At 39.5% G+C, this 27,240-nt stretch overlaps 1 protein-coding gene across 1 annotated transcript in view; it reads left to right on the plus strand.

The window, feature by feature from the left end:
• Positions 1-27,240, plus strand: part of nav1a (neuron navigator 1a) — a 225,200-nt gene that overhangs the window by 159,141 nt on the left and 38,819 nt on the right. The window contains exons 12-15 of the mRNA XM_060845494.1: positions 1,534-1,617; positions 3,290-3,401; positions 9,885-10,006; positions 25,000-25,175. Coding sequence (XP_060701477.1) covers positions 1,534-1,617; positions 3,290-3,401; positions 9,885-10,006; positions 25,000-25,175 — 494 coding nt within the window. The remainder of the gene's footprint in view (positions 1-1,533; positions 1,618-3,289; positions 3,402-9,884; positions 10,007-24,999; positions 25,176-27,240) is intronic.

The following is a 27,240-nucleotide window of genomic DNA, read 5'->3' on the forward strand; positions in this document are numbered from 1 at the left end:
TTATAACAAGTATTCAGGGTATTCTAGATTCTGATTTTGGCCAATATCATCATAATGCCCAGTAAAAGTATCCATAGAAAAACAAATCACTAGGGTCCAGGCTAGGTTTCCTGTAAATGGTGGGGCAAGGTACCATGGAAGAATAGTTAATAACTAACCCCTCAGAAAATGAACAGGAAATGACATCACCACAAACCCCAGGAACCCCATCCATGACAAACATAAATAGAAAGCAGGAGACAACAGCTTCGCTTCACTTGGAGGTCGCCACTGATGATGTTACCTAGCCAGGTAATGAAACGTCTGGATATCAAACCTACAGCTCAGCGAGCAAACCTACACCCTAAAGTTAATAACTAATTAACAGGTTCTTATATCCTATGTTACTTCCTTTAAAACATCCACTCCAATGGGCACTAAATGCCTTTCAGTCAATATATTACTCCTGTTGCATTGCAGTGAAACCTATTTTAAATATTTTTGTTTTCTTAATACCTGCTGTGCTTACTCTGTGCCTGTAATTCCAATACTTTATCCTGAGCAATTTTATTGACTGAAAAATGGTTCTCATGGTTGCAAAACCAGCCACAAGGACAACATATAAGCCCCTACTCTTTGCACTTCTTCACTGTTTCATTTTAATATTTGGAATCTGCATTGGAATTTAATTCAGTGAAGTGAAAAGTTAATCTCAAAACAGTTGACAGAGGGAAGAATTAACATTTGGTGTCCAACTTCCCAGCTGGAATAATTGGTTCATGAATGCTGACTATTGGATATTTTTGATCAGCAAGTGGGATGCTAACGAGACATTGCTTTTCACATCACTATGTGTCCCTGGTGCTGCTGGGCTGCATTCACAACCTGATGATACAATTGGTCCCTTGCTGAAATTACCACTTTTCAACTCCATGTGGGAGCATTGTCCATCTCTTTGCCCATGAAAGACCTGCCGGTTCTCATTCATAATCCAGACCATTTGCAGGTAAATTTTCTGCTCACTGATCTGAGGAAGCCAAAGTCAATTGTGACCAGTGGTATCTCACCTAAGCTCAGCAAATCATTCTAACAGGGCGAGAATTAAATCAGAGTGCTTCTGTTCTGCACTTTATCAAGGCTTCAGTTTGATTTATTGTATTTATTTTGAATTTATCCACATTTACAACATCATGATCATCCCTTGCATCATATAATCCTTTCTTTACCAATTGTTAGCTCCAAAATTATATCATCCGTGAAGTCCTTAACAACATCGTTATGCTTTCTTTTACCATTTATTAACTTTTTGAAATGAAAGTTCGATGTATTTCAGTCACAATTTTTTTTATTGAACTAAAAAAGAAAAGGTTACTCAACAAGTTATCAGGTGCATTGTACATTGAGTGCCCAAGATATACCTGTGATAATTTGTTAACTGTATGTCAAGGAGCAAAACTAACTTTGTGTAAATGTTTTTGAACATTTTAGAATGTGTTTCAGAAAAAGATAAATTAAAAAGTTGTTTTCTTTGGTTGTTTCTCTCCTAATTTTTAGGCTCATCTTGTGGCAGCATTTGAACAAAGTTTGACGAACATGACATCTCGTTTACAGAGCCTCGCTTTGACAGCAGAGCAGAAGGTCTGTGAGAATCAAACTTGATTGCCTCTAAAAGCCAATCTTAGGTTTATCAACAAAGTACCGGGTTGATGATACTAATGTCTAAGTAGTGTGCTATGAAACCATAGCCAATAATCACTACTGTTTAAACTAAGACTACATCAGATCATTCCATCTACACAGATTGTAAAGTTCTACATTGTTGAGACAGATTATGATCTCAGTTCCTAAGTACTCGTGTGTAGGAGTATACTGAGAAAGAGAAAGAAACTCGGTGGAGAATTACCATCTGTTCTATCATATTGGCAGATGGTGCACAGCAGGTTTTTGTGCTGTAATAGGGTAAATAATACAGAACATTCATCGCCATAATGATATTTTGGATGCTGTGTCAATGTGGTATTTATAAACGAAAAGCAAGAAGACAGTTTCTGACATTACCATGAAAATTTAGAGAAGTACAATTGAGCACTGCACTATATTTCAGTGGTGGACAGATGAATTTCAAGTAATGTCGCAACCGAGATTGCTTCTGAATACTGGTATAACTATCAATAGGAAACATGGTCCAGGCAGATATTCTAATACACCAACTTGGGTTTCTTCAATCTGATAAAAGTTTTAACAAGCAAAAATGGCATAAACTGTCTAGTTGTTAAGCTAACAGATTAAAAAAAACATATTTTGCTGTAATCCATCACTCAAGAACAGGAAATGGCTGGTGAAGTATTGATACAGAATGGTCTCTTTGTTGTACAAAATGGCAATTGCATTTTATGAACCAAAAAGGTTACATCTCAAAATGGGTGAATTGATTGGTGAATGACAGTTTATTATTTGCAGTCAACCATGTGTAATTTTTGAACAGTAATATTAATATTGCTGCTGAGACTATCTTTAGATTACTTACAGTGTGGAAACAGGCCCTTCGGCCCATCAAGTTCACACCGACCTGCCCTTCGGCCCAACAAGTCCACACCGACCGCTGAGTTGCATTTCCATTTTTTTCTCTCAAGCAAAGAAACACAATGTTTTGGTTGAACATAGCTTGTCTTCTATTTATAAGCTCATGCAAAGGTTTTATGGAAAAAGAAAAGAGAAACAATGAAGCAGATGGCTCCTACTTGACCTGGACACAGACTGAACCATGTTGAAACCAATAATTCAGAGCTGCTTTAAGGACGTTCCCATTGAGGACATTGGAATACGTGTACCTTCCTGCATTGTGCAACACTTAGACAATACACAGGCTTCACACAAGCACATCTGCAGCAAAGATCCTTTCATTTTTTTCAATCAAAATCTAATTAATATTTAAACTTCAGTAATAAGGACTGACGGTTAAAACTGATTTTGAGCAAAGTCTCTATAATACTGCTGCAAAACTCGGCAAGCGATTTCAGTGTTTCTTTCTCACTACAGATTTAAGCAAAAACATTTTAATCTCAGTTAATCATAACTTTTTCGTGAATTAAATTATTCCCATACCCTGTACAGTAATTGGATTCTTTTCACTGATGTTCTGCATGATGCTGGGTCTACTGAATAAAAAGATTGCAGTCAATTTATCAAAGATTAAATATTGCACACTATTTTTGATATAAGGTGATGTTGTTCACTGATACTATTTTCAGGTTCAGCACTGTGATGTTTCTGTAAAGTTCTTTCTTTTTTATTGTTTAACTTCAAACAGGATTCAGAGTTATTTGATCTCAAAGAAACAATTGATATGTTGCATAAAAAGAATGCAGAAGCACAAGCTGTAATACAGGGAGCATTGAACAATCCAGACTTGACACCCAAAGGTAAGCTTTAATCTGTTATACAAGAACTGGACAATAGCTTCCCTTCAGTCACTAACCCTTAGCTAGCAAAGTGTTCTAATTCCCATGCTTCCTTACTTTTTATTCTTCTTTCTCCCTCTGTCTTTCTAAAATAGGCTATATTCACTATAGAAAAACTGTTGTTAATTATGACTGGACAAACTCTCATAATTATAGTCCAGTTGGCTTAATGTGTATGGTGAATATTTTCCCTCTTTAATTAAAGATGAAATTACTACATATCTAGAGGGAGTAAAGGTGACTAGAAACAATCAACATTGAGTTCATAAAGAAGGACTGTGCTTGACAAACCCTATAAGGAATTTGGCGAACAGAAGTGCTGGGTAGGAGAAATGCAGTGAAAATGCCCCTTGAGTGTAGCAACTCGTCAAAGATTTTCAGAAGGCTATTGATAAAGATTTAAGACTATGCAATGAGGGAAAAGATAACTTTTCAGAAGGGAGGACTTTAAAAATAGAACTTAAGAATATTTTCTCAGTAATTGGAACTGGTAGACTGTACTCAAAAAGGCTTTTTCTCTTGGGGTATTAACATGATAGGAGACATGGCATATAATTCTGAGGACCAAAGGAAGATGAAAGTGGTGTAATTGTTATGGTGGAATGGAAGAAATAGGTATATGGAATTTTGTGAGAGTGTGCATAAGTTGCCACATTTTGGGTGGGGGTAGGAAAATGATTGATAAAACCATTTCTCCATGTAGCTAAAGTCATTCGCATGCACCAAAAAAAAACAAGTTTTATGCTGATTTAAAGCAAAAGGAATATTGAAATGTAAAGGTAAATCTTTATAAAATCCTATAAGATCATTGTCTGTGTGCTGTGTCCAGTTGTAGTTTCACAAAAAGAATGTTGAGGCAACAGGACATAAAGCAACTTTTCCAGCATGCTACCGGATGTACGGCGAAACAATTTTAAAAAATTAGAAATTGAGTCTTATATTGCCAGTGATTTAAAAAGTGAGTAAATAGCACTCTTAACTGTAGTGAAGAGATATGACTAAGTAAAAAAGGATTATACCATTTCTAGTGAATGAAGTGTCTTGATGAAGTCTTCAGCCATCTGATCAAATTTAACAACATTACACAGAGGAAATAAGGTATGAAAGGATTAGGAACAAAGACCATGTTGACATGTTCAATGATGAATGCAATAGAGTATGCAAGGAGCAGCATCAGGCATTCCTGAAAATGAAGGATCAACCTGGTACAGCTACACCACAAGACTACTATATGCTAAGCAGTGTAGGCAACATGTAATAGAGCTAAGTGATCACACAACCAACGGATCAGATCTAAATTCTCTAGTCCTGCAACATCTACTTTTGAATTGTGGTGGTCACGTAAACAACTCAATGTAGGAGGGAACGTCACAAATGCCCCCAGTGATGGGAGTAACCAGCATGTCAGTGGAAAAAGTGTAAGTATCTTTTAGCCAGAAATGCCAATGATAAATCACTGCTTCCTCCCAGGTTCCTCAGCATCACAGTTGTCAGTCTTCAGCCAGTTGGATCAAATTCACATGATATCAAGAAACAGCTTAAGTTGCTGGATACTGACAATGTGCTGGCTATAGTATGCAAGACTACAGCCCCTAAGGTAGCCTTGCTTCTTACTAAGCTGTTCAATACAGCTACATCACTGGGTTCTACCCTGGAAAGTCAAACATAGGTCAAATATATCCTGTTTACAAAAAAGCAAGACAAATCTAAAGCCACTAATTACTGCTGTGCTGTCTGAGCCGGTATTTATTGCACATCTTTATGTTGCTGATGGTAATGAGCTGCCTTCTTGAACTGCTGCCATCCTTTCTGTGTAGTTGCACCCTTAACGGTGTTGGGGAGGGAGTTGTAGGATTTTGACCCAATGCCAGTGAAAAGTTAGCGAGAGTCCCAGGTCAAGATAATGTATGGTCTACAGTGGAATGTGCTTTCAGTGGTTTTACCATACATCTGCTGCCTTTGTCCTTGATGGTAGAGGTTGTAGATTTAGAAAATACTGTTTGATGATCCAGCAGGAAGCAAATTTAAGTAATAAGGTGATCCATTTAATTTGGTCATCAGTATTTCAACATTGGTGAACTGAGCCCAGGAGCCACTCCCTTGTGCTCCCCTAGAGGCAGAGTGAAATAACTCCACACAGGCCAATATCCCATTACTAAGTCTCCCTTTATCTACACATGGAAAGACCTTGACACTTCTCCAGGTTCAGAGCCAGCCGTCAGAGTGTCAGAAAGTCTGTCTGTCTGTCTGCCAGGGTTCCCTGATTGGACTGGATTAACAGCGCCAATCAGGGAACTCATATTCTGAGAGGTCTACCTGGCTGACCTCATTACAGTCATTACAGGAAGGCTAAAAGTTGCATGTAGTTGCGATGGCCCCAGCAACTAGATCAGAGGACGTTCAATGGATTTATACTTTTATAGGTTTAGTAGTTTCTTTAGCCTTTCTCATGAAAGCTTTAAGGCTTTTGCACACCTCAGCAGTGGCAGCATTACAGGTGGGGCTGCACACCTGCCCATGCCTCTCAGTTAGCAAGTCTGGCAGCTGCAAATTCATCAGTTGCCATTGGTACAAATGAGGTGGAATTCCTGTCATCCTCCTGCATACTTTTGACACCTGAATATTGTCCAATGTTGGTCCCTGCCTTCAGAAGTAAAATTCTGTGAAGTGTTGAGGAAGCCATTTTTAAAGCTGTAAATTCCATCGCCCACATTGCCTGTTGTTGGGATGTTAATATTGAGAATTATCATGTGCTTCCCTACTTTTGTTATTCCTGCTATAGCAGATCCTCTGGGCAAAGTTTTCTCCTTCCTGGTGGGGTGAGAGGTCATCTCCTCTGCACAGAAACTCTTCAGCCACGTTCTCAAACAGACTCGTTACCACAGCCACATCTCCTTTCCTGACCTCTCCGCCCCCATCCCACTCCGGCCTATCACCCTCACCTTGACCGCCTTCCACCTATCACATCTCCATCGCCCCTCCCCCAAGTCCCTCCTCCCTACCTTTTATCTTAGCCTGCTTGGCACACTCTCCTCATTCCTGATGAAGGGCTTATGCCCGAAACGTTGAATTTCCTATTCCTTGGATGCTGCCTGACCTGCTGTGCTTTAACCAGCAACACATTTTCAGCTGTGATCTCCAGCATCTGCAGACCTCATTTTTTACCCGAAGATTTTAACCTACTGCGAATCCTCTTACAAGGATGCCTTCCTTGAAGAAGCTCTCTTCCTCCCTCTACAAGGATTTCAGTGAGTCTCTCTCTTACTGCACCCCCCAGGTCATCTCCTCTGCACAGAAACTCTTCAGCCACGTTCTCAAACAGACTCGTTACCACAGCCACATCTCCTTTCCTGACCTCTCCGCCCCCACCCCACTCCGGCCTATCACCCTCACCTTGACCTCCTTCCACCTATCACATCTCCATCGCCCCTCCCCCAAGTCCCTCCTCCCTACCTTTTATTTTAGCCTGCTGGACACATTTTCCTCATTCCTGATGAAGGGCTTTTGCCCGAAACGTCGAATTTCCTATTCCTTGGATGCTGCCTGACCTGCTGTGCTTTAACCAGCAACACATTTTCAGGGGTGAGAGTAATGGCAAATAAGGTCTCAACATAGGGAGAGAATGGGGGAAAGAAATCGGATTCTTAATGTGCAAATTAAGACATATTTTCCTGAGCCATAAATAGCAACTTTGCAATTTACTACTCAGCAGTAACTAAGCTGATTCTGCGTATTTGAATCTCATTAAAACCCCTCCTCGACCTTCTTCTAGCACACTTCCAAAACACCTCCCCTGAGAAAGTAACTGATGCAAAACCTGACATGTAAAACTGAGTGGCTGGTAGGCAGCTGCAGCTTACTGAATGGCTGTCCCAGTCATCACGCAACTGCTTCATCTACTCAATGTTCCTATAGACTGCCATTCTCCTCAACCACTCATTCACACCATTTGGCATCAGAGAACCACTACCAGGATCATTATGTCTGTTATTGGACTAGCAGCACTAGGTCAGACCCTTCAGTATTTTACTCTGGAGCAGACACTGATAACTCACATATTTCATGCCAGGTCTCTTTGCATATGCACCTGGTGTGTCTGCACAGGTTTTTTTTTGTGCTGATATGACACACAGCATCTTCGCACTCTCTGCTTTGTGCACTTATGGGAAGCTGCCAGTCTCTCTCTTTCTTTTTCTGGTAATAGTGCTTTCTTCGTGCACAAGTGATGAGCAGTGAGCTACTGTCTGCCACCCTGTGCTATTTAACATAACTTGTTCACACAAATGATGAGGAAGGCAGCTTGTGACAATACAGAGCATTGAACAGTGAATCTAGTAACAACTTGTCCCTGTATAGGATGATGCTATCTCAGATTCAGAGCTGCAGCATGTGCCAGCAGCTTATACGGCAAACACTTTGCAAGAGCTGCAAGCACATGGCCAAGAGTAAAAGGGATTGTGATGATGCTATAGCTTTAAGAGGTGCTTTTTGTCCTTTTTTTAATGAAGAGAGATTGAGAGAGAGAGACGACAATCAGTCTGTTCCAAGCCAATGAAGTAAGCAGCTTGTGAGGCCTTGGGTTTTTTTCTGTTGGAAAAAGAGAAGTAGCATGAATGTGTAGGGTCAAGCTCCCACAGAATTTCAGTTTAGCTTTGAATAGCAGTTGGGGTTTTGCTGTGCACCTAAAAGCTTGGGTTCTCTATCTCTGCTAGAATTTTCTCTTGATGCTCTTCCCTCCTGGACTGGAGAAACCATGCATGTGCGGCAATCTATTTTACTGAATTTGCCTTTGCTAAGGGTGTGTTTATTACTGCATTGAAACAGTTCTTGTTTAGGAGTTAAACAATCTGTTTTTCTGTTAAGTTTTCCAATAAAATTAAACCTGGACCAATTCTTATTTCATTTGTTTGTATTTTAACTGTAGAACAAGAATAAAGTGTGTTTTGCTTAAAACCAAGTAGTGTAACCAATCAAGTTACATCTGGAACACAGTACCTTATATTTGCCTTTTGATAAGAAAAAGTTAGGGTCTAGGCCATCTCCTTTATATATTTATGGGGGGGAGGAGGGGTTAGTGTGATCCATAACAGGAACCTTGGTGGGTTAAAGGGATTTGTAAGTTGAGAATGTACCATCTCAGACAGTGAGCTTGTCCTATTTAAGCCCTGGGGCGTTGGCCACAGTCAGCCTTGCAGATCATGAAAGGAGTCAGTAACTTACAAGTAGGTCATTCAGAAAGCTGTTAAGATATCAGACCAAGAGGTGCAGTTTTTACCCTGCAGTGAGACAAAGAGATTAAGTATAATGGGAGTGAATGCAAGAGCAGTTAGTGGTCATGCGTGAACAGGAGACACAGTGACACGTCTCAGTGAGGGGGTAGGAAGTGCAGAGGGCCAGTACAGTTAGTAACTGGACATGGAGGTGGGTGAGAGCCCTTCAGTGGACATGGTGCGTGCAATACTGATGATTGTAGTCCCTTAGCCTTGATAAGATGCATGTGCTGAGTTAGACATAATAAATGCTGGTTTTGAGTGTGAGGTAGTACAAAGGACTGTGGCACTTACATTGGGCGGGTTGCAGGTGATCATTGATCATCTTGTGGCATTTCTACAGGTCACAACTCTGTCTTATGCCACTGTCGAGGCTGGCTGTGTCTGTTGGCATGACAGTCAGCAGTGCAAAGAATTGACCTTCTCTCCACCACCAGATTCCTGTCCTTGAAGTGGAGAGCTAGTTTGTCTTTCATTTAAAATGTTTGCAGAGTCAAAGGACCTCACTTCAAGAAGTAATTCCTGTCTTGCAATATCTGAAGTGGTGTACAAGTTACAATCTAAAATGTGGTAACAAAGGTGTGTGACTCCATCAGCCTCACCAGTGATGAGCAATTCTCTGACCATGTGACCATGTAAATTAATGAAGTGAAATGTGAAAGGATATGTGAGAAATTTCACTCTGGCTCATGGCAGACTGGACTGGAAAGTTCAGTCCTTAGTGTGTGGTCTATAACTCAGTTGGAAATCAGAAACTAAACAAATCCTCCTGCTATGCTTAAAAATGCTGCCACGCATCATAACAACAGAAAATATTGCTTACAAACTGTGTATCTTTGTTAATGCAAAACCCTATACAACAGTAACTTTAATTACAGTCTAGCATTTTATGGTTTAACTTGAGCTATGTTAACTGGACTAAATGCCAAAATATTTCTGAAACGTAACTCACCAGCTGAAATGTGAATCCGTGTGTCAATTATCTTATTACACTGAATTATCTCAGAAAAGATTGATTGAGATTTTGGTTTAACATATCTTTCTAAGATTTTGGTAAAAGAACAAATGTTAACTGTGGGATAAATGAGAAATATTCAAAATTTCCCTTGAAAAGGATCCACTTTGTCAACAGATAGCTGTAACGTGCTTCCACTATATCGTCTTCTTTTAACAGAATTGCGTATAAAAAGGCAGAATTCATCAGACAGTATCTCCAGTCTCAACAGCATCACAAGCCATTCCAGCATAGGGAGTGGTAAAGATGCTGATGCCAAAAAGAAGAAGAAGAAAAGCTGGGTAAGTTAATGCATTTCTCTTTACGTGAAGGTCAAATGTGATACACTTGACACCTGTCTAGATTGACTGCTCATACACAGAAAGTGTACCCTCTGCTGTTAGTGTCACCAAGTACAGCCATGTGTAAAACCCATTCATTTTGGATAATAACCTGCCACTGGAGCTGGACGTTGTTGAAAATGCTCATGCTGAGTTATTTTATGGAACTGGGTAACACTGAGCTTCAGGAGCTAGTAAATTGGTTCCAGTCTCTAAGCTGATGTCATTCATATCGAAACATTAACCACTTTCTCAGGCTATTGTGCACAGCTGTGGTATGAAAACAGACGTCCTGCTGCGGTCCATTAAAATTGTGTCTTGATGTCCCAATAGACATATCAGCATCTTCCAAAATAATTCAATTGTTGTCAATGTTTATGTAAGAACACATAAAGAAGTAATATTTTTAAGCTCTACTTTCTACATGAACATTTTACCCTGTAAAATGTTCATGTAGAAAGTAGAGCTTAAAAATATTACTTCTTTATGTGTTCTTACATAAACATTGACAACAATTGAATTATTTTACAGGGTAAAATGTTCAATTGATAATACACGAAACAACATTTTGTATATTGATTTGATTATTAAACAAATGTGAGTAAAATCTGTAATAGCACCATGCAGCCTAAAAAAAAAGTTTAAACCATATCAAGACAGTGTACGTAAAACGAAAAAGAGAATCACTGTAAAGTAAAATACTGCAGGTTTTACAGACATAAGTGAAAAATGGCACATAATGTTAGCTCATCCTTCTGGACATTGATTCTTCCTCAGGAACAACCACAATCTGAATTTAATGGAGGTGACAGGGTCTCATCTACCTGTTGGAGAGCCTTGACTTATCTCTTTTAAGAAAACCTGCCAAATGGTATCCCTCTCAGGCACTTAATTGGACAGCCTGGGTCTTCCCATGGAACCAAAACCTGACACCATGATTAGAGAGGGCATCTGGGTGTCTTTGGGTCAGCATGGACAAGATGGGCTTCATGGGCCTTCTGTGCTGTACCTTTTCTATGAGTCTAAGTCCTGAATGCCAACAGCTGTCAGCTGAAAATGTGTTGCTGGTTAAAGCACAGCAGGTTAGGCAGCATCTCAGGAATAGGGAATTCGACGTTTCGAGCATAAGCCCTTCATCAGGAATCAACAGCTGTCAGCCAAGCAAAGGCTAGGGAGGCAGTGGTTGTTGTTTAAATGTCCTGTCTGAGGGCTAGGGTTGTTGCTGAGTCTCAGTCCACTGATGTAGGATGAGGAGTTTGTTTTACCTCCCTCTGCATGAGAAGTCACCCAATCACCACTGGATTAATGCCAACAGCTAGTTGATGCTTTTAAAGGCCTCAATTGAGAGCAAGGCAGAAAGGACATTTGTGAGGCTTACTGCTGTGAACTTAATCAGTGCATGGGCGATGACATTATATTCCACTTTATATGAGTGATACTAAGAAAACATAATTCTTAATTTACTGTTGCATGCTTGAGAAGAAAGAAAAATCTTTAGTTTAGAACACATCTGTCACATTTTGATGAAAATGACACGTGAATGAAGCTTCTTAATTCATTCACTTAAATAAAGTCGCAGATCTGATTAAACAACTACTCCTGACTAGAATTGTGATGTCGGTAAGAGTTAACAATAATTTATTAAGGTTATTACTTTTAAACATTCATGTTTTATACTGTCAACCACATCTTTAAAGGCATGCAGCGAAGTGTTTATATTTAGCCTGTCAAAAACTCTAGCAATTCCCTCTATACTGCTCAGTTTCTTACTCCTCTCATGGTCTCCACTAACACCATAATGTTAAAAGGTACCCTTAATGTGGAATGTGACTGAGATGCATGATTATAATATCGATGCCATATCAAATAACTTCAAACAATATTTTGAAAGATACCTATGTTTGCCCATATAATTTAATTTTAATAATAAAATTGACCTTTTCTGTTTTACATACAGCTGTACATTATTGAAATGAATCCCATATGCATAAATTTTGGTCTCAGTTCACTTAAGCATTTCCAAATGTCAGATTTTCCAGGCAATTGGGAGAATGATTTGAACTGATCATGTCATTAAGTGTACACATCAAATTTTGGTGTGGATTTCTAAATCATTATACAGAAACACAAATTGAACTGCCACCAACATTTGAAACCCTTCCTTTTTTTTTCTTTTCCAATCTAATTGCTACTTGTTTAAATGGTGGGTGCTGTCGCTGCTTCTAATGATTGGTTTGTGGAAATTGGGGGTTACCTAATGTTCCAAGGATCATGAGAAACCAAAGTACCTTCAATAAAGTTTATTGCAGAATAGATCATCCAAACCAAGTTTTGTCAGCTTTATACTACTGCTCTTGCCAGTAATTCCTGCAAGACCTTACAACTGAGAACATATCTGGCCCTCATGTGGGAGATCTTCTTGCATTTACATCTAATTAATGGAACAAACAAATGCAGCAGGTATCAGACCATTAAGTAAGTACCTATAGCAGACATCTTCTGATTTTCTGTCATTCATTTAACTCAATGAACTTTGACATGTTTTGATATATCTGCTTTTCTAATATGCCAAAAGTTCCAGTATGCCTGGGCACAGACCCAGAACCTTGCCTCTGCTTATGCTTTTGAAAAAGCAAATTAAGTTAACATTTCATGCAATCCCTCGTAACCTTCCAAAAGATGCTGACATTTGCCTTACATCTGAGATTTGAACCTTTGCAGAAATGTGATTAGTTTGAGATTTCCTTAATTTAGAAGCAACAACTCTGACCTGCACAAAAATTAAGTTGCTGATCTCCATCAAATTATATATGTCCTTCAAATCATAGTTTCCTTTTTTTTATGATCAGGTGAGCCAGGATGGAATTGGCTCCTTACTTTTCAGTCTTCCTACTTGACATTGACACAGAATACTCCCAGTGCTTGAATGACATGGTGAGAAATTTGGAAAAGGAATTCAGGCATGTTATCCAAAGGGGCTTTCTTTTCATTAAGACCAAAAACGTTGCAATTTCCAACTGAGACCTGGATCTTAAGACAAGATTCTCAGTAGTGTACAATAAGAGGTTCACTAACATGGATATTCACTTATTGTCACCATCATTATTGGTTAATTTAATTGGTTTAACTCATTTGTACGCAGTCTCCTTTCGCCCACCTGCCAGATAACAATTAGACACCAAGAATTCCTGACATACAAGTACCTGCCAACCCCAGACCTCCCTTGGACACCAGGCACCACCAAGACACACTTCATGGGTAATGATTGCACACATCTTATGTCCACAGACCTTGGTCTTTGATATGTACAGTTTCCATGCATCATCATGGCACATTTCTAAACCACTTGCAACATGTTGCTGCACTTCGAAGCTGCGTTCTGGAGTTCTTCAACACCTCTCATTGGAATGCTGCCGCAAAGATGCTGTGCATGCTGGGACAGACACAGAATGGACCAGACTAGATCTCGGGACTACTAATCCTCTCTCTTGGCTAAGTCACTTAGCGCCTACCTCAGTGTTCAAAGTATTCCTCCCTTGTCCTTTCTATTTGCACTTTCTCCCTTAGATGCTCACAGGACTTCCATCTTGCCTTGCTGTTTCATATGGACACAAAGCCAGGTAGCCTGGCATGGTTTTCAGCAGTCATCTGTCAATGGGGGGGATCCTGTTGCTTTATACCACCACCATGTGCCAGCTTTGCATTTACCATTGTAATTGTGTGTGCTTTAAGTAAGGTGATGGGCAATTTAGCATGGCCAATTCACCTGACCTGCACATCTTTGGATTGTAGGAGGAAACCAGAGTACCCGGAGGAAACCCACGCAGACACGGGGAGAATGTGCATACTCCACACAGACAGTTGCCTGAGGCAGGAAATGAACCCTAGTCCCTGGCACTGTGAGGCAGCAGTGCTAACCTTGAGCCGCTGTGCCGCCCACGTGTTCCTTGTAACAGAACGGTAGCACATGAGCCTTGGTGGGAGATGGGTGTAGAGCAGAGGTCAAATGAGTGGGAGGTAACACATAGAGGTAGTGTGATTTTCCTTGGCAGAGCAGAGGAAGTCATCAACCTTCTTCCTATGCTTCCCTGTTTTTTCATAACTCTGGAGACTGCACTGATCCTAATGGTAACCATTGACTGGATTGGCATGGTCTGTTGTCATGGCATCCTCTGCTGGTCTTGAGGGAAGAACACATCACTCCTCTCCATGCTGTCTACCAAGAGATCCAGGTCCCTATGCATGGTAATGTGCCAATCTCCCCTTGTCTGCCACCTCTGAAGTGAATGTCTCCATTTGTGCTGGGTAGCTCCAGACTGCCAGTGATTGATTGGCTGGACTGACTGACTGAATGGCTGCCTGTTAGATTTGACAACAGGGATCCCAGAATAACCCAGCAGCAATGAGCACTTCTGCCTACGGCAAAGTAGAGAATCAGAATAGCATCAAAACGTAGTGGGTAGTTAATGGAGTGAGTTTGGGATGATCGCTCAGGAATACTCACTCAACCTCATGGAAAGAAACTCAATTAAAATAATGCTTGGCTTATTTCTGGTTAAAACATAGCCCTATGATTTTGTAGAACAAGGCTAGAACTCTCTTTAATAAACATGCAGTTATTTGATGTTTACTGTATTGGTAAGGAAATGGTATTATCACTGGGTTGTTAGTCCAGATGCCCACGTAATGTTCTGGGGACCCGAATCCCACCACAGCAGATGGTGGGATGTAAATTTAATAAAAGTCCTAAATTAAGCATCTACTGATGTTCTTGAATCCATTGTTGACTGTCCGAAAGACCCATCTGGTTCACTAATGTCCTTTAGGGAAGGAAACTGCCTTCCTTACCCGGTCTGGCCTGGAATCACAGTGATGTGTTTGACTTTTAACTGCCCTCTGAGCAATTAGGGATTGGCAGTAAATGCTGACCTAACCAGCAACACCTTCACCCCCTGAATGAAATTTTTATAAAGCCAATTCCAAGTTTTTCTTGAATGAAGGGAATAACAGGCTTATTATCGAACAAACCCCAAGTAAAATAACAGAGACTATGTCTCGTATACATACATATAGATATGGAGTTAGAGGGATAATATCCAGTACAAAAGAAAGATAAATCAAAATATAATTTAAGGTCTTTGGTTCCCTTGAGGTATAAGGTTTTAACCTGAGAGCACAGTTGATTAGCAGTGTCTTGGATCAACATTATCCATGAATATTGTAGATCTCTAAGTTCTCTGTTACCAGCAGTTCTTTTCCAATTGGTGTTTTACTAGGGCTGTGTTCTTTGAAAGGCAGAGAGAGAGAAAGCACTTTCTCAAATTCTGGAAACACAAATCCATTTCCACTGCTGTACCACATGCAGTTCTGTGAAATACTGGCTGGTTTGTTGACATCAATGCCTGAGGTCATTTTTTTTTCAGCTTGACAATTGTGCATGACATCTTTCATCTCCAATATGTGAAACTTATCATACAGGTATTAATCAAAATAGGTGATGGTGACCTTTTCATGCCTAATTGGTGAGCCACATCTTTCCCAAAATATTAATTTCAGTTCAGATTATTTTGTCTATTTCACATTGACTTCATGAATTTTGCCTAAACTCTGTGTTTATCTGATCACTGTGACCATTTAAGTCAATGGTTTTTCATCTTTAGAACTGTGTTAGTCTATGAAAGTCCTCGGTGTTGAAGTCAGATGACAAAATTTAAGTATCAGTAATCCAGATTTTACAAATGGGGCTGTAATGCAGTGTGAATATCAAGTCAACTTGAAATCCAGTTGTGCTTACAAAACTTTCACCAGTAACTAAGTAAAGGAAAAGTATCATAATTTTAAAAATATGGTTATAGTTCAGGAGAAATGACTATTAATGAGCAAATGTTTTTCAATCAAAATTATAGTAGACTGTTAAATCTCATAATCAAAAAACCAAACTTCATTTGGATTAATGAAATACATGCTAAGGGTAACAAGTATTGCTTTGTTCTTCCTCCCATGCTGACACAAACTTTTTTTCAGGTTTACGAGGTAAGTGCTCTCCATATGTCAACCATGTGAGGAAATCGCATAATACATCCAGTCTGGATGAATGCCATTCACTGACATCTGAATCCATCAGACCCATCAAGACTCTTAAAGCACTTTGAACTACTTGCACAATTCAGCGATAGTATATATCCCCGTGGTTTATTAACTTGTTACTCATGTATCATAGCAGTTCATTATTGACTGCTTTGTAGCTTTGTGCAAAATTTTTGTTATTACTGGTTTTGGAATTGCCATGACTACCATTACCAGGGTATTAATTCCACATTACTAAGTTGTGAAATTTAAGTAATGAATGTGATTGTATTTCATAACAAGTGCTTTAAGAGTAGGTATAACCAATATGTATGAAGTATATGCCTTCATTGCTATCACTGAACAGAGTGAATTGGATATTTCAATAATGATCTATTTGTTGCACTCTGTTTGCTGTTTAAGGTAATTTCACAGTTAGGGCTGTCATGAATGTCTTGTGTTAAAACTCTATTATTTTATTTCTGGTCTTCTTTGAAAACAAAGGTCTGAATTTTCAATTAATTTTCTCAGCCGTTGCTGTGTTCCCGCAAAGTACATATTTACAGCCCTTGCATGGCTTAAGATAAAATAAACAGAATCTATCATGAGAACAAATACATACATTTGCAATGTGACCATAATTCCAGGATAAGCAGGGTTACATAAGAAGTGGACAAGGCCATTCAGCCTTTCTAGCCTTTTCCACCATTCAGTGAGATCATGGCTGACCTGTGGCCCATAGCCCTTGATACAAATTTAAAACTAACAACTGATTTAGTATCAGCTGCCACTTGTGGAAGAGAACTCCAAACTTCCTCCACCCTTTATGTATAGGCATATTTCCTAACATCTTTGGGTTGGATCAATTGAGGGGACAGGAGCTTGATGTCAGGAGGAACAAACGTCTCCATGAAAACTAACAAATATTGTTGTGAAGATATTTAGCACCTTCCTGAGGCTGTCTCCACCTTATCACAACTTCTGGGTTTACTGTGCCCTGGGATTCACTGTCGGCCACAGTTAAACCTGCAAACAAAGTTGATGAGTGTGGATGCCTTGATTTAAGCCATCCAGAATGCAAACCCACCCTCTGGGGCTGATTTAACCGCTTGACCATTGTCCTGCCTCAGTAAGAGCTGAGCAGTTTGAAGCTGACACACTTCCATCTTTTGCTCACCCATGTTAAAATTTTCCATCAGGATCTTTAATTCCTTTAGAATCAATTGTCCAGGAAAATATCAACAAACATTTAAAGAGATTTGCATTAATTCAGAGAAAGGAAGAGAACAAAGGATAAACCAGGAAACTACAGGCCTGTCAGTCTAAGTGGTTGGTGGGCTCAGTGGTGGGGAATCTATTGGAAGCAATACAGGGAGACAGACTAATCTACGCGTGGAGAGGCAAAGATTAATCAAGAACCGTCAGCATGGGTTTTAATGGGAGGTCATGTCAGATCAACTTGATTGAATTTTTTGAAGAGGGAAGGTTCTTGAAAGGATCCCACCTGGGAGACTGATAGCAAAGATAAGAGCCCATGGAATCTAAGGATATTTGGCTAATTGACTGACGGGCAGGTAACAGAGTGTGTGGGTGAGCTGTGTTTTTGTGACTGGAAACATGTGTCTAGTGGAGTTCCACAGGGATCAAGTGAGGTACTTGGTATTTATGGTATACATAAATGACTTAGACTTGAATGTAGAAGTGTTGATCAGTAGGTTCACAGATAATATGAAAGTTGGTCAAATGGGAAATAATGACAAAGATAGACTTAAAGGAGGATATAGACAGTCTGGTCAGATGATCAGTGGTAAATGGAACTCAATCTGGATTAACGTGAGGTAATGCAGTCAGACAGGACAAACATGGCAAAGGAATACATGATGGACAGTCAGACCCTGGGAATCCCCAAGGATCAGAGGGATCTTAATATGCAAGTCCACTAGTTCTTTAAGGTGGTAGGACAGGTAAAGTGGTTGAGAAGGCATATGGAATACTTGCTTTTATTAGCTGATGTATAGAGTTTAAGAGCAGGGAGGTAATGCTGGAACTGTATAAAAAAGTTATATCATTTACAGCTAGAACACTGTGTGCAGTTCTGGAATCCATATTATAGGGTGGATGTGAGAGTGCTGGAGAGGAGATTTACCAGGATGTAGTCTGGGCTGGAAAATTTCAGTTCTGAAGAGGGATTGGATGGACTGGGTCTGTTTCCCTAGGAGCATCAGAAGCTGAGGGGGAACGTGATTGAGATGCATTAAAAAGAAGAACGTAGACAGGAAGAAATGTTTCCCTTTACTGGAGAGGTCAATGACAGGGGCATTGATCTATGTTAAGGGCCAGGAGGTTTTGAGGAAATGTCAGGAACGTTCTTTTCACCCAGAGAGCAGTGGGAATCTGGAACTGTCTGCTTGTAGGCCATGGTAGAGGCAGAAACACTCATAACTTGTAAAAAGCATTTAGACATGCATTTGCAAGGCCAAAACATAAAAGGCCATGGAGCAGATGCTGGAAAATGGGATTGGACTCAATAGACCGAAGGCCTTTTTCTGTGCTAGATCTCTGACTCTATAACCAACAGAGATTTATAAAAGGCACATTGTGATTTGGCCAGTACAGTTGATCTAGCTTCATGAAGTTACAGAGAATGTTGATGGATATTTTATCAGAACTTTTGATAAAATTTCACAAAAGTGATGGCCACCTAAACTGGGGTACAGTTCAAAGTTTGTGAGAAGATTTGTAGCTCGGGTGCTCGTTGTTGTGGTTCTGTTCGCTGAGCTGGGAGTTTTTGTTGCAAACGTTTCGTCCCCTTTCTCGGTGACATCTTCAGTGTTTGGGAGCCTCCTGTGAAGCGTTTCTGTGCTGATTCCTCCGGCATTTATACTGGTTTGAATCTGCCGCTTCCGGTTGTCAGTTGCTGTCCGCTGCAGTGGCTGGTATATAGGGTCTAGGTCGATGTGTCTGTTGATAGAATTTGTGGATGAATGCCATGCCTCTAGGAATTCCCTGGCTGTTCTCTGTTTGGCCTGCCCTATAATAGTGGTGTTGTCCCAATCGAATTCATGTTGTTTGCCATCTGAGTGTATGGCTACTAGGGATAGCTGGTCGTGTCGTTTCGTGGCTAGTTGGTGTTCATGGATGCGGGTTGTTAGCTGTCTTCCTGTTTGTCCTATGTAGTGTTTTGTGCAGTCCTTGCATGGAATTTTATACACTACATTGGTTTTGCTCATGCTGGGTATCGGGTCCTTTGTCCTGGTGAGTTGTTGTCTGAGAGTGCCTGTTGGTTTGTGTGCTGTTATGAGTCCTAGTGGTCGCAGCTGTCAGTTCAGAAATGCTCCTGATGTATGGTAGTGTGGCTAGTCCTTTGGGTTGTGGCATGTCCTCATTTCGTTGTCTTTCCTTTAGGCATCTGTTGATGAAATCGCGCGGGTATCCGTTTTTGGTGAATACCTTGTATAGGTGTTCTTCTTCCTCTTTTTGTAGTTCTGGTGTGCTGCAGTGTGTTGTGGCCCTTTTGAATAATGTCCTGATGCAACTTCGTTTGTGTGTGTTGGGGGGGTTGCTTTCATAGTTCAGGACTTGGTCTGTGTGTGTGGCTTTTCTGTATACCTTCGTGATGAATTCTCCATGCGGTGTTCTCTGTACCATCATGTCTAGGAATGGGAGCTGGTTGTCCTTTTCTTCCTCTCTCGTGAATCGGATTCCTGTGAGTGTGGCGTTGATGATCCGGTGTGTGTTCTCTATTTCTGTTTTTTTAATGATTACAAAGGTATCGTCCACATATCTGACCCAGAGTTTGGGTTGAAATTGCGTTAAAATGTTTAAATAGGTACAGTTTAAATGAGGAGATCATTGTCAGCTTGGATAAATTTTGGGTTGAGGACAAAAAAAACACAGTCCTGATAAATTATTGTCAGTGTTTTAGATTAAAAGATGATGTCATGATCCACAAAGAGTGGATCCTGCAACCACTGGTTTTTAACACAAGATATAATTGGTTATTGGACTATAAAGTAAAATTTCAGAACTTTATGATGACTGCACAAATTCATAAATTAGCGAGTCAGCTAGACAAGTAAAAGGTAGAATCTAGTACATCAGGGTGAGACAATATAAACTTAATGTCAGAGTTCTAAAAAGTGTGCAGATGCAGAGGGAGTTGGGGTCTATTTGCATTGATCCTTAGCAGGGGTAAGATAATACAGTAATTTACAAAACATTGGCTATCATGACTAAAGCTGCCTGGCTTGCTGTGTTTTTCCAGCACCACATTTTTCAACTCTGGTCTCCAGCATCTGCAGTCCTCACTTTCTCCTAAAGACATTGAATAAACAAGCAGGAATATTGTATTAAAACCTTAAGAATGTCTGAGTAGATCATTGTTCCAGCCTAAGGGAGGGTAGAGGAAAGAGACCTGACTATTTATTGTGACTACTGTTTCTGGTAGCACTGAAGGGGCAGGACAGCTACTGGCTATCAGGTTGATCAGCAGCTCTCTGGACTAGCTGTGATCTGAGGCAATTACGGCTCTAGAGAAATTAAATATGTTGTGGCTTCACAGCCATGCACTGGTTGACTCATTCACTGATTGTACTGTTTTTATACCGGCCACAGAGTGTGGAATACAACAATGATTCGTGATCAAGAGGGGTTATGGAATCCTTTCAGCATCAGTTATGTAGGTACTTGAAGGAATAAGAGCAATGGAAGAGAATAGGCACATTGGAATAATTTACATAGGGTGAGGATAAAGACCAAATGGATGAGCTGAGCTGAATGGCTCATTTTGTTATAATTTGTATGGATGTGTTAATTAAGTTTGACAACAAATTGAATATGTATAAAATGTTGTAAATTTGGGTTTGTATGAATGTGGTAATTAATGTGATATAATTTCATTAATTTGCAAACTGCATTAAGATACATGGAGTGAGTAACTGATTTAGTGAATCACTAATTTCTATATATTAGTGAATAATTAAGCTAATTATAAATGAGAGTAATTAATGTATTGAATGGCAAGATGATGTAAAGTGTCGCTCACTTACTAGAAGTGCTGTTGGGTTGGGATGAAAGACTGAGGATTTTTGTTATAATTGGTTGAGTGCAGTGATGGAGTGGAGATTTCACATATTATTTCCCATAACAGGCAATTTGCTTTGGATTTGTGTGAAATGGTGTCAGTATGTAAGGAGGACAGTGTACGTTTTAATAGTAAGGAATATATGTTCCAATAGCCAAAGATGAAATCATCACCTCTTTTGTAAAATGGCTGAATCATAAATGCGTTCATGCATTTCTGGGGTAAGGTGGTATTTTGGCATCCTGCTGTGTGAATAAATACTTTAGATGCTGATAGATGAGCACATGACAGAGTGGATTTTCACGCCCAGAGTCAGGACTCAGACATGCAAGGGAGACCGATACAAAAATAGAAATTTCTGGGGAAACTTGGCAGCATCTGTGCAGAGAAAGCAGAGTTAACATTTCAGGTCTTGTGACCCTTTTTCAGAACTAGTTCAGAAGGGAAATAGTTGCCCATTGCTACTATTAAAGTGTCAATTTAGTTAATGTCCAGTAAGTGAGTTCATGATCAGTTCAGGATTGCAAGTAGGTTCCCATGCTGGAGGACCAATGGGAAATTCGACAACAGTGACAAATTTGATACAGGAGTGGGGCTTATCATTAACACATTACCTGTTGTTTGTTTCAAACCCATCTAATCCCCACAATTTAACCAAACATCAGAATGATGGTAGACATGCGAGTTAGCATTAAGAACTTTCATACCTGTCCACTTCCAAACTGTCTATCCCCATAAACCCTTCAATCAGAATTGAGGTATGGACCTGATGGCTTCAGCATGCATTAAAAGTAATCAAATTTGGGTATCTCCCATTATCTTCAGAAAGTCTACTGGAAATAATGTGATGTATTCATCCCAGAGCTTATGTTGAATTTCATCCCTTGGACTTTATTAGAAACAGAGCTGTACACATTAACCAATAAGCTTCAATCTCTTAAATAAATTTAACCATCTGTCAATTTCTGACCTGGAGTTTTCTTTTCTTAAAAACCAATTGTATGCCCCAGCTTGACATTTACGGCTTAAACTGCTCATTAGTACAGTGGAAAATGTTCAATGTTGAAGTTGTATTTATTTGTTCAAACTACACAATATGTATCAGTTTGCAGAAAGTCTCAAAAGATTCAGGTATTTAGTTAGGTTGCTTTACAAGCACCTTATGAAATACTTTACAACCTGATTAACTTGCCTGCCCAGCAAAATTCTCCTGAGCTGCTGAATGGCATAAGTTTCACAGATTCTCCTGTATACACACAAATTGTATGAAAACAAAGTGAATGCACTGCACAGTTAATAAATTTCAGATTCCCTCAGAACAGAATTAATAGTCTGATGTACTGGATTTGGTATCTTTACAATCATGAATAGTAATATGTAGTATTCTAATAGTGTGACTTGGGATTGTAACAATAATAGTTTCATGTCATAAAAGAAACTGGATGTCATAACCTTGCATATAAACTCTGTGTAATACTCCAGTCTTCTAAGATAGAGCATGTCCTGGTCAAATAAAGTCAATGAAACATAAAGAAGCTGGCTTTGTTCATGGATTCTAATTGACAGAACAGCATAATAATTTTCGATGATTAACTTATTTTATGATTCCTCCTTCAACACATGAAGCAATAAAGAATGCTATGGCTACACTGGTAGCAGGCTTAGTTGACTTGTTCTAGTCTGCCTTATCACTGCATTTTCCCAGCTGTCGTCCTAATGGCATCTTGTCTCCTTCATGTCTCCTTTGGCAGCCGTTCTCTGAATTGACTCACTGATGATATCTTAATCTTCTTTTGTTTTGCTCCTGAACAGGGAGTTGACTATTCAATCTCTTAACTCCTTTTCCTTCTGCTGCTGGGTTAGCAGAGCCATTATTTAAGCCAACCAGCACCTCCTGGACCAAAGCAGCTATTATTACCCACTGCTCACAGGATGAATAGAGTCATTCCAACCCAATGGGTTGGGATGGTTCACAGGAACTCTCACTGAACTTGCATTGTTTTATTTGAAGTTTGACACATTTGCCTTGGTTCCTATAGATACATTTCCTCCTCATCCCATTTCTGGCTTTAAAAAAATGTGAATTAAATTGTGCTGGGATATAAATCACATCCACAGTATTTGTGGCTCAAGACACAAGTCCCAAAATAGAAGACTCACTGAATCTTTAACCCAATATTAACCATCTACTTTGTTGTCAGGCAGATACTTTCATTATGATTGAACTTTAAAATTAATACAAATGGAGAGTACAGATAAGTTATAATACTCTTTCTATTGCCATTCAGTGTTAAACACATTCAATTTGTTGTTCACCTGATTCAGTGAACAACCAGTAGAGTAAAATATAGAAAACTTGTTTTTTTGATCTGTACGTCCCTTTTCAATTGCACCCATTGTAATCCAGGAATTCTGCTTGTTCTGTGTTTAATCCATTGCAGTTCACAGTAAACTAATTACATGCAAATGACAAAATGGAATCTTACATGAACAATTATGTGGTTGGACAAAAAATTCATGCCTCAGGATTCCAGCATATTTCAAACACGTTTTTATTTCTTAAAACCAAAAGAACTGCGGATGTTGTAAATCAGAAACACAAGTTGCTGGAAAAGCTCAGCCGGTCTAGCAGCATCTGCAAAGAGAAATCACAGTTAACATTTTGGGTCCATTGAGAAAACTGTTCTGAGGAAGGATCACTGGACCTGCTTTCTCTTCACAGATGCTGCCAGACCTGCTGAGTTTTTCCAGCAACTCCTGTTTTTGCTTTTAAGTGCCATCTATAAAGCATTCATTGCAATTTGATGTGCATATTTTTGAATATGATGTGTTGTTTTGCATCCCTATAGGGTTTAGAGAATGTGCTTTGTTTCTTGAGGGAAAGTCTATAATGAAGCTCAAAGAATCCATGTCATGACAGCCCTAAAATCATCATGTGTCACTCCAGTTTGTATTCCTTTGTAATGTTGTGTATTACTAAAATTGTTACATTTTTACATCTAAGTTTTTTACAATATGTGCCTGAGACTTACTTAGCTCCCTGGTATAGCATAAATGTCATTACTTTTATGTATGTTACTATAGCATAACATTTTGGACAATCATTTTAAATTCAAATCAACTTGGCAGATCTAAATTGGGCCTGTAAAACTGCTAATTCCACTTCTGCTGCAGGTTAAGTATTTGGCAGACATAGAGCAAAGGTGCATAATCTTTAGGAGAACAAAGTGGTGTTTATTTCACTCAGGTAAAACTAAAGGGTCAACGATAGTCAGACATCTAAAGTATTGGACATTACCTCACAGGCTTGGGTGAGACTCCTCAGTTCATATTCTGCAACCATTGAGTCAGCTTTGCCAAATTTCATTAGGATTCCTTCGTGGCATTCCGTTATTGAGATTCAGAGAATGTTTAAAATACAATTTTCTGAAGTTGGAAATAGCTGATAAAGCATACGGCACATTGCTATGTAGGACTTCATGTCCCAGAACAATTTACCTCACTCAGTGAATACTCTTGACAAAAGTAAATGTTTGAAAAAGGAAAACAAAGTTTTGAAGCTTTCTCTAGTTTAAAAGAAAATCACCTTCCCATCATTTTAAAGGCCTGCTGTGGTTTCCACAGAAATGAATGTGATACCTATAGATTGTATATTTTTCAAATTATTTCATTTTTCTTTGTTTTTCCTTCCCACTAACAGAAGATGCATACACAGAAATGAAGCCCATTATATTTTCACACTGTTACCTTTTTATGTTTCTAAGCAGTGCTGTTCCATGCTGTTAAATTTTACTTTATTTTTCAGTTGCGAAGCTCATTTAAGCAAGCCTTTACCCTCAAAAAGGCTCCGAAATCAGCATCTTCCTATTCCGACATTGAAGAAATAGCAACACCAGATTCTTCGGTGCCATCTTCCCCTAAAGTACAGCGTGAAGATGCAGATTCAACAGCCTCCACCAAACCATCACATTCATCCACTGAGTAAATAAAACTATTTTCAGCTTTTTTGCTCGCTGTTCTCTTAGCTGTTCATATAGAATATATTGAACTATTATAATTGATTTATGAAGTTAATTTTGTTCAATTGACATGTAAACCTTTGCATTTATGTAACGCCTTTCATGACCTCAGGACTTCACAAACTGCTGTGCAGCCAGTGAAATTCTTCTAGAGTGTAGACATTGTTCAAATGTACGAAACACACCTGCCAGTTTAAACAGCAAACTCTTCAAAGAATTATGCTGATCACCAAATAATCCCTTTTTACGGTGTTCTTTGATGGATAAATATTATCCTTGTTTTTCTGCAAACAGTGCTATGGATTCTTTTACAGTGAGGGTAAATGAAACCTTTTGCTTAATGCCTCATTGGATGTAATGAAGCATGTTTGCCTTGTGTGTTGATTTGATTTATTTATCACAAAGCATTGAATCATAAGAACTATATTTGCAGAGGTTCTTGGTGGGATTGTGGGGGGTTTGGTGCGGGGTCATTGATTCCTTTCTTAATTATGAATCTTAGAATCCCTACAGTGTGGAAACAGGCCCTTTGGCCCAACAAGTCCACACCGACCCTCCAAAGAATATGCAACACAAGCTCAATCATGATTACTCTACATTTACCCCTGACTATTGCATCTAACCTACATAGTCCTGAACACTCCGGGTAATTTAGCATGGTCAATTCACCTAACCTGCACATCTTTGGACTGTGGGAGGAAACTGGAGCATCCCACACACACGGGGAAAATGTGCAAGCTCTGCACAGGCAATCGCCTGAGGCTGGAATTGAACCCAGGTCCCTGGCGCTGTGAGGCAGCAGTGCTAACCACTGAGCCACCGTGTCGCTCTATGTTAGAATGTGAAATGGTAGAAAATATTTCGTAATTGTGAAGTTTTCCAAACCTTGCCTTGTGTGAGAGCCTGCATCCAATGATGATAAATGATATGTTTACCACTTAAATGATATGCTTCAAGACAAACAAAATCTTTGTTGCAGGTAATAAATTTGGGGTTCTGTCATTGGTAGTATGTGTGGTTTGGCAACAAAGCTTTGATTAGCTTAGACAGCTTTGAAATCTTTTGAAGTTCTTTAGGTAGTCTGTGGAAGTTCTTGAGGTAGAGGTGCCAGTGTTGCACTGGGGTGGACAAAGTCAGAAATCACATAACACCAGGTCATAGTTCAACAGGTCCATTTGAAATACAAGCTTTCGGAGTGCTGACCATTCATCAGGAGAAGTGAAGAAAAACATAGAAGCACAGAATTTACAGGCAGAGAGATCAAAAGATCGTACAAATGGTGTGATTGCAGCATTAACAGGCTGAATGAAAAGCCTTTGCAGGTGATCAAAAGTGTCAGACAGTGTGAGTAAAGTGTCAACAGCTGAATAGTAAGCGAAGAGAATAACCTACAGTCCAATTAATTGATGCAGAGAGATTATTACAATAAATTAAAAATAAGGTGGTGCTGGAGACAAACCAAATGGCTGGAAAAACACAGTAGGTATAACAGTCGCAGGCCGAAGGTCTAACCAGACAAATATTTTGTTGTACGTATGCATCTTCTGCACCTTGAACAAGCAAAATGAATCTTGTTCAGCTAATACGTTGAGCCACTTTGCCTTCAGCCAGCTGGCATCCATATGTCCCTTGTCCCTAATTTTCCTTCAGTCTGCTCATGATCATGTGCAGATCCCATCCTTAATCTATCCTCTTATGATCTGTGCAGTGTCTGATATACTCTGACTGCAACTGCAAACACATAATCCAGTGAGTGTTATACCTTTATTATCACTCTCATCTTGCTGTTCCTAAAGCACCTGGGCAGCCCATATCTTTCGAGGTCTGAAAGGGAAACAAAACAACACAAGGCTAAGGTTGTGTTGCAGAAAATGTGTTCAAATAAGTAATATGTGCTTACATCATCTGTCGCTTTTAAATAAGGAAATAAAGTGGAAAAGGGATAAGTGCAGTATTAAAAGGAGTATTAGGACTGATAATAGTTTCATGATTTGTGGTTTCACCACTGAGTTTCGGCTTCACCAATC

This window comes from Hemiscyllium ocellatum, chromosome 26 (assembly GCF_020745735.1).
Source record: "Hemiscyllium ocellatum isolate sHemOce1 chromosome 26, sHemOce1.pat.X.cur, whole genome shotgun sequence".
In the NCBI taxonomy this organism is placed as follows: domain Eukaryota; kingdom Metazoa; phylum Chordata; class Chondrichthyes; order Orectolobiformes; family Hemiscylliidae; genus Hemiscyllium; species Hemiscyllium ocellatum.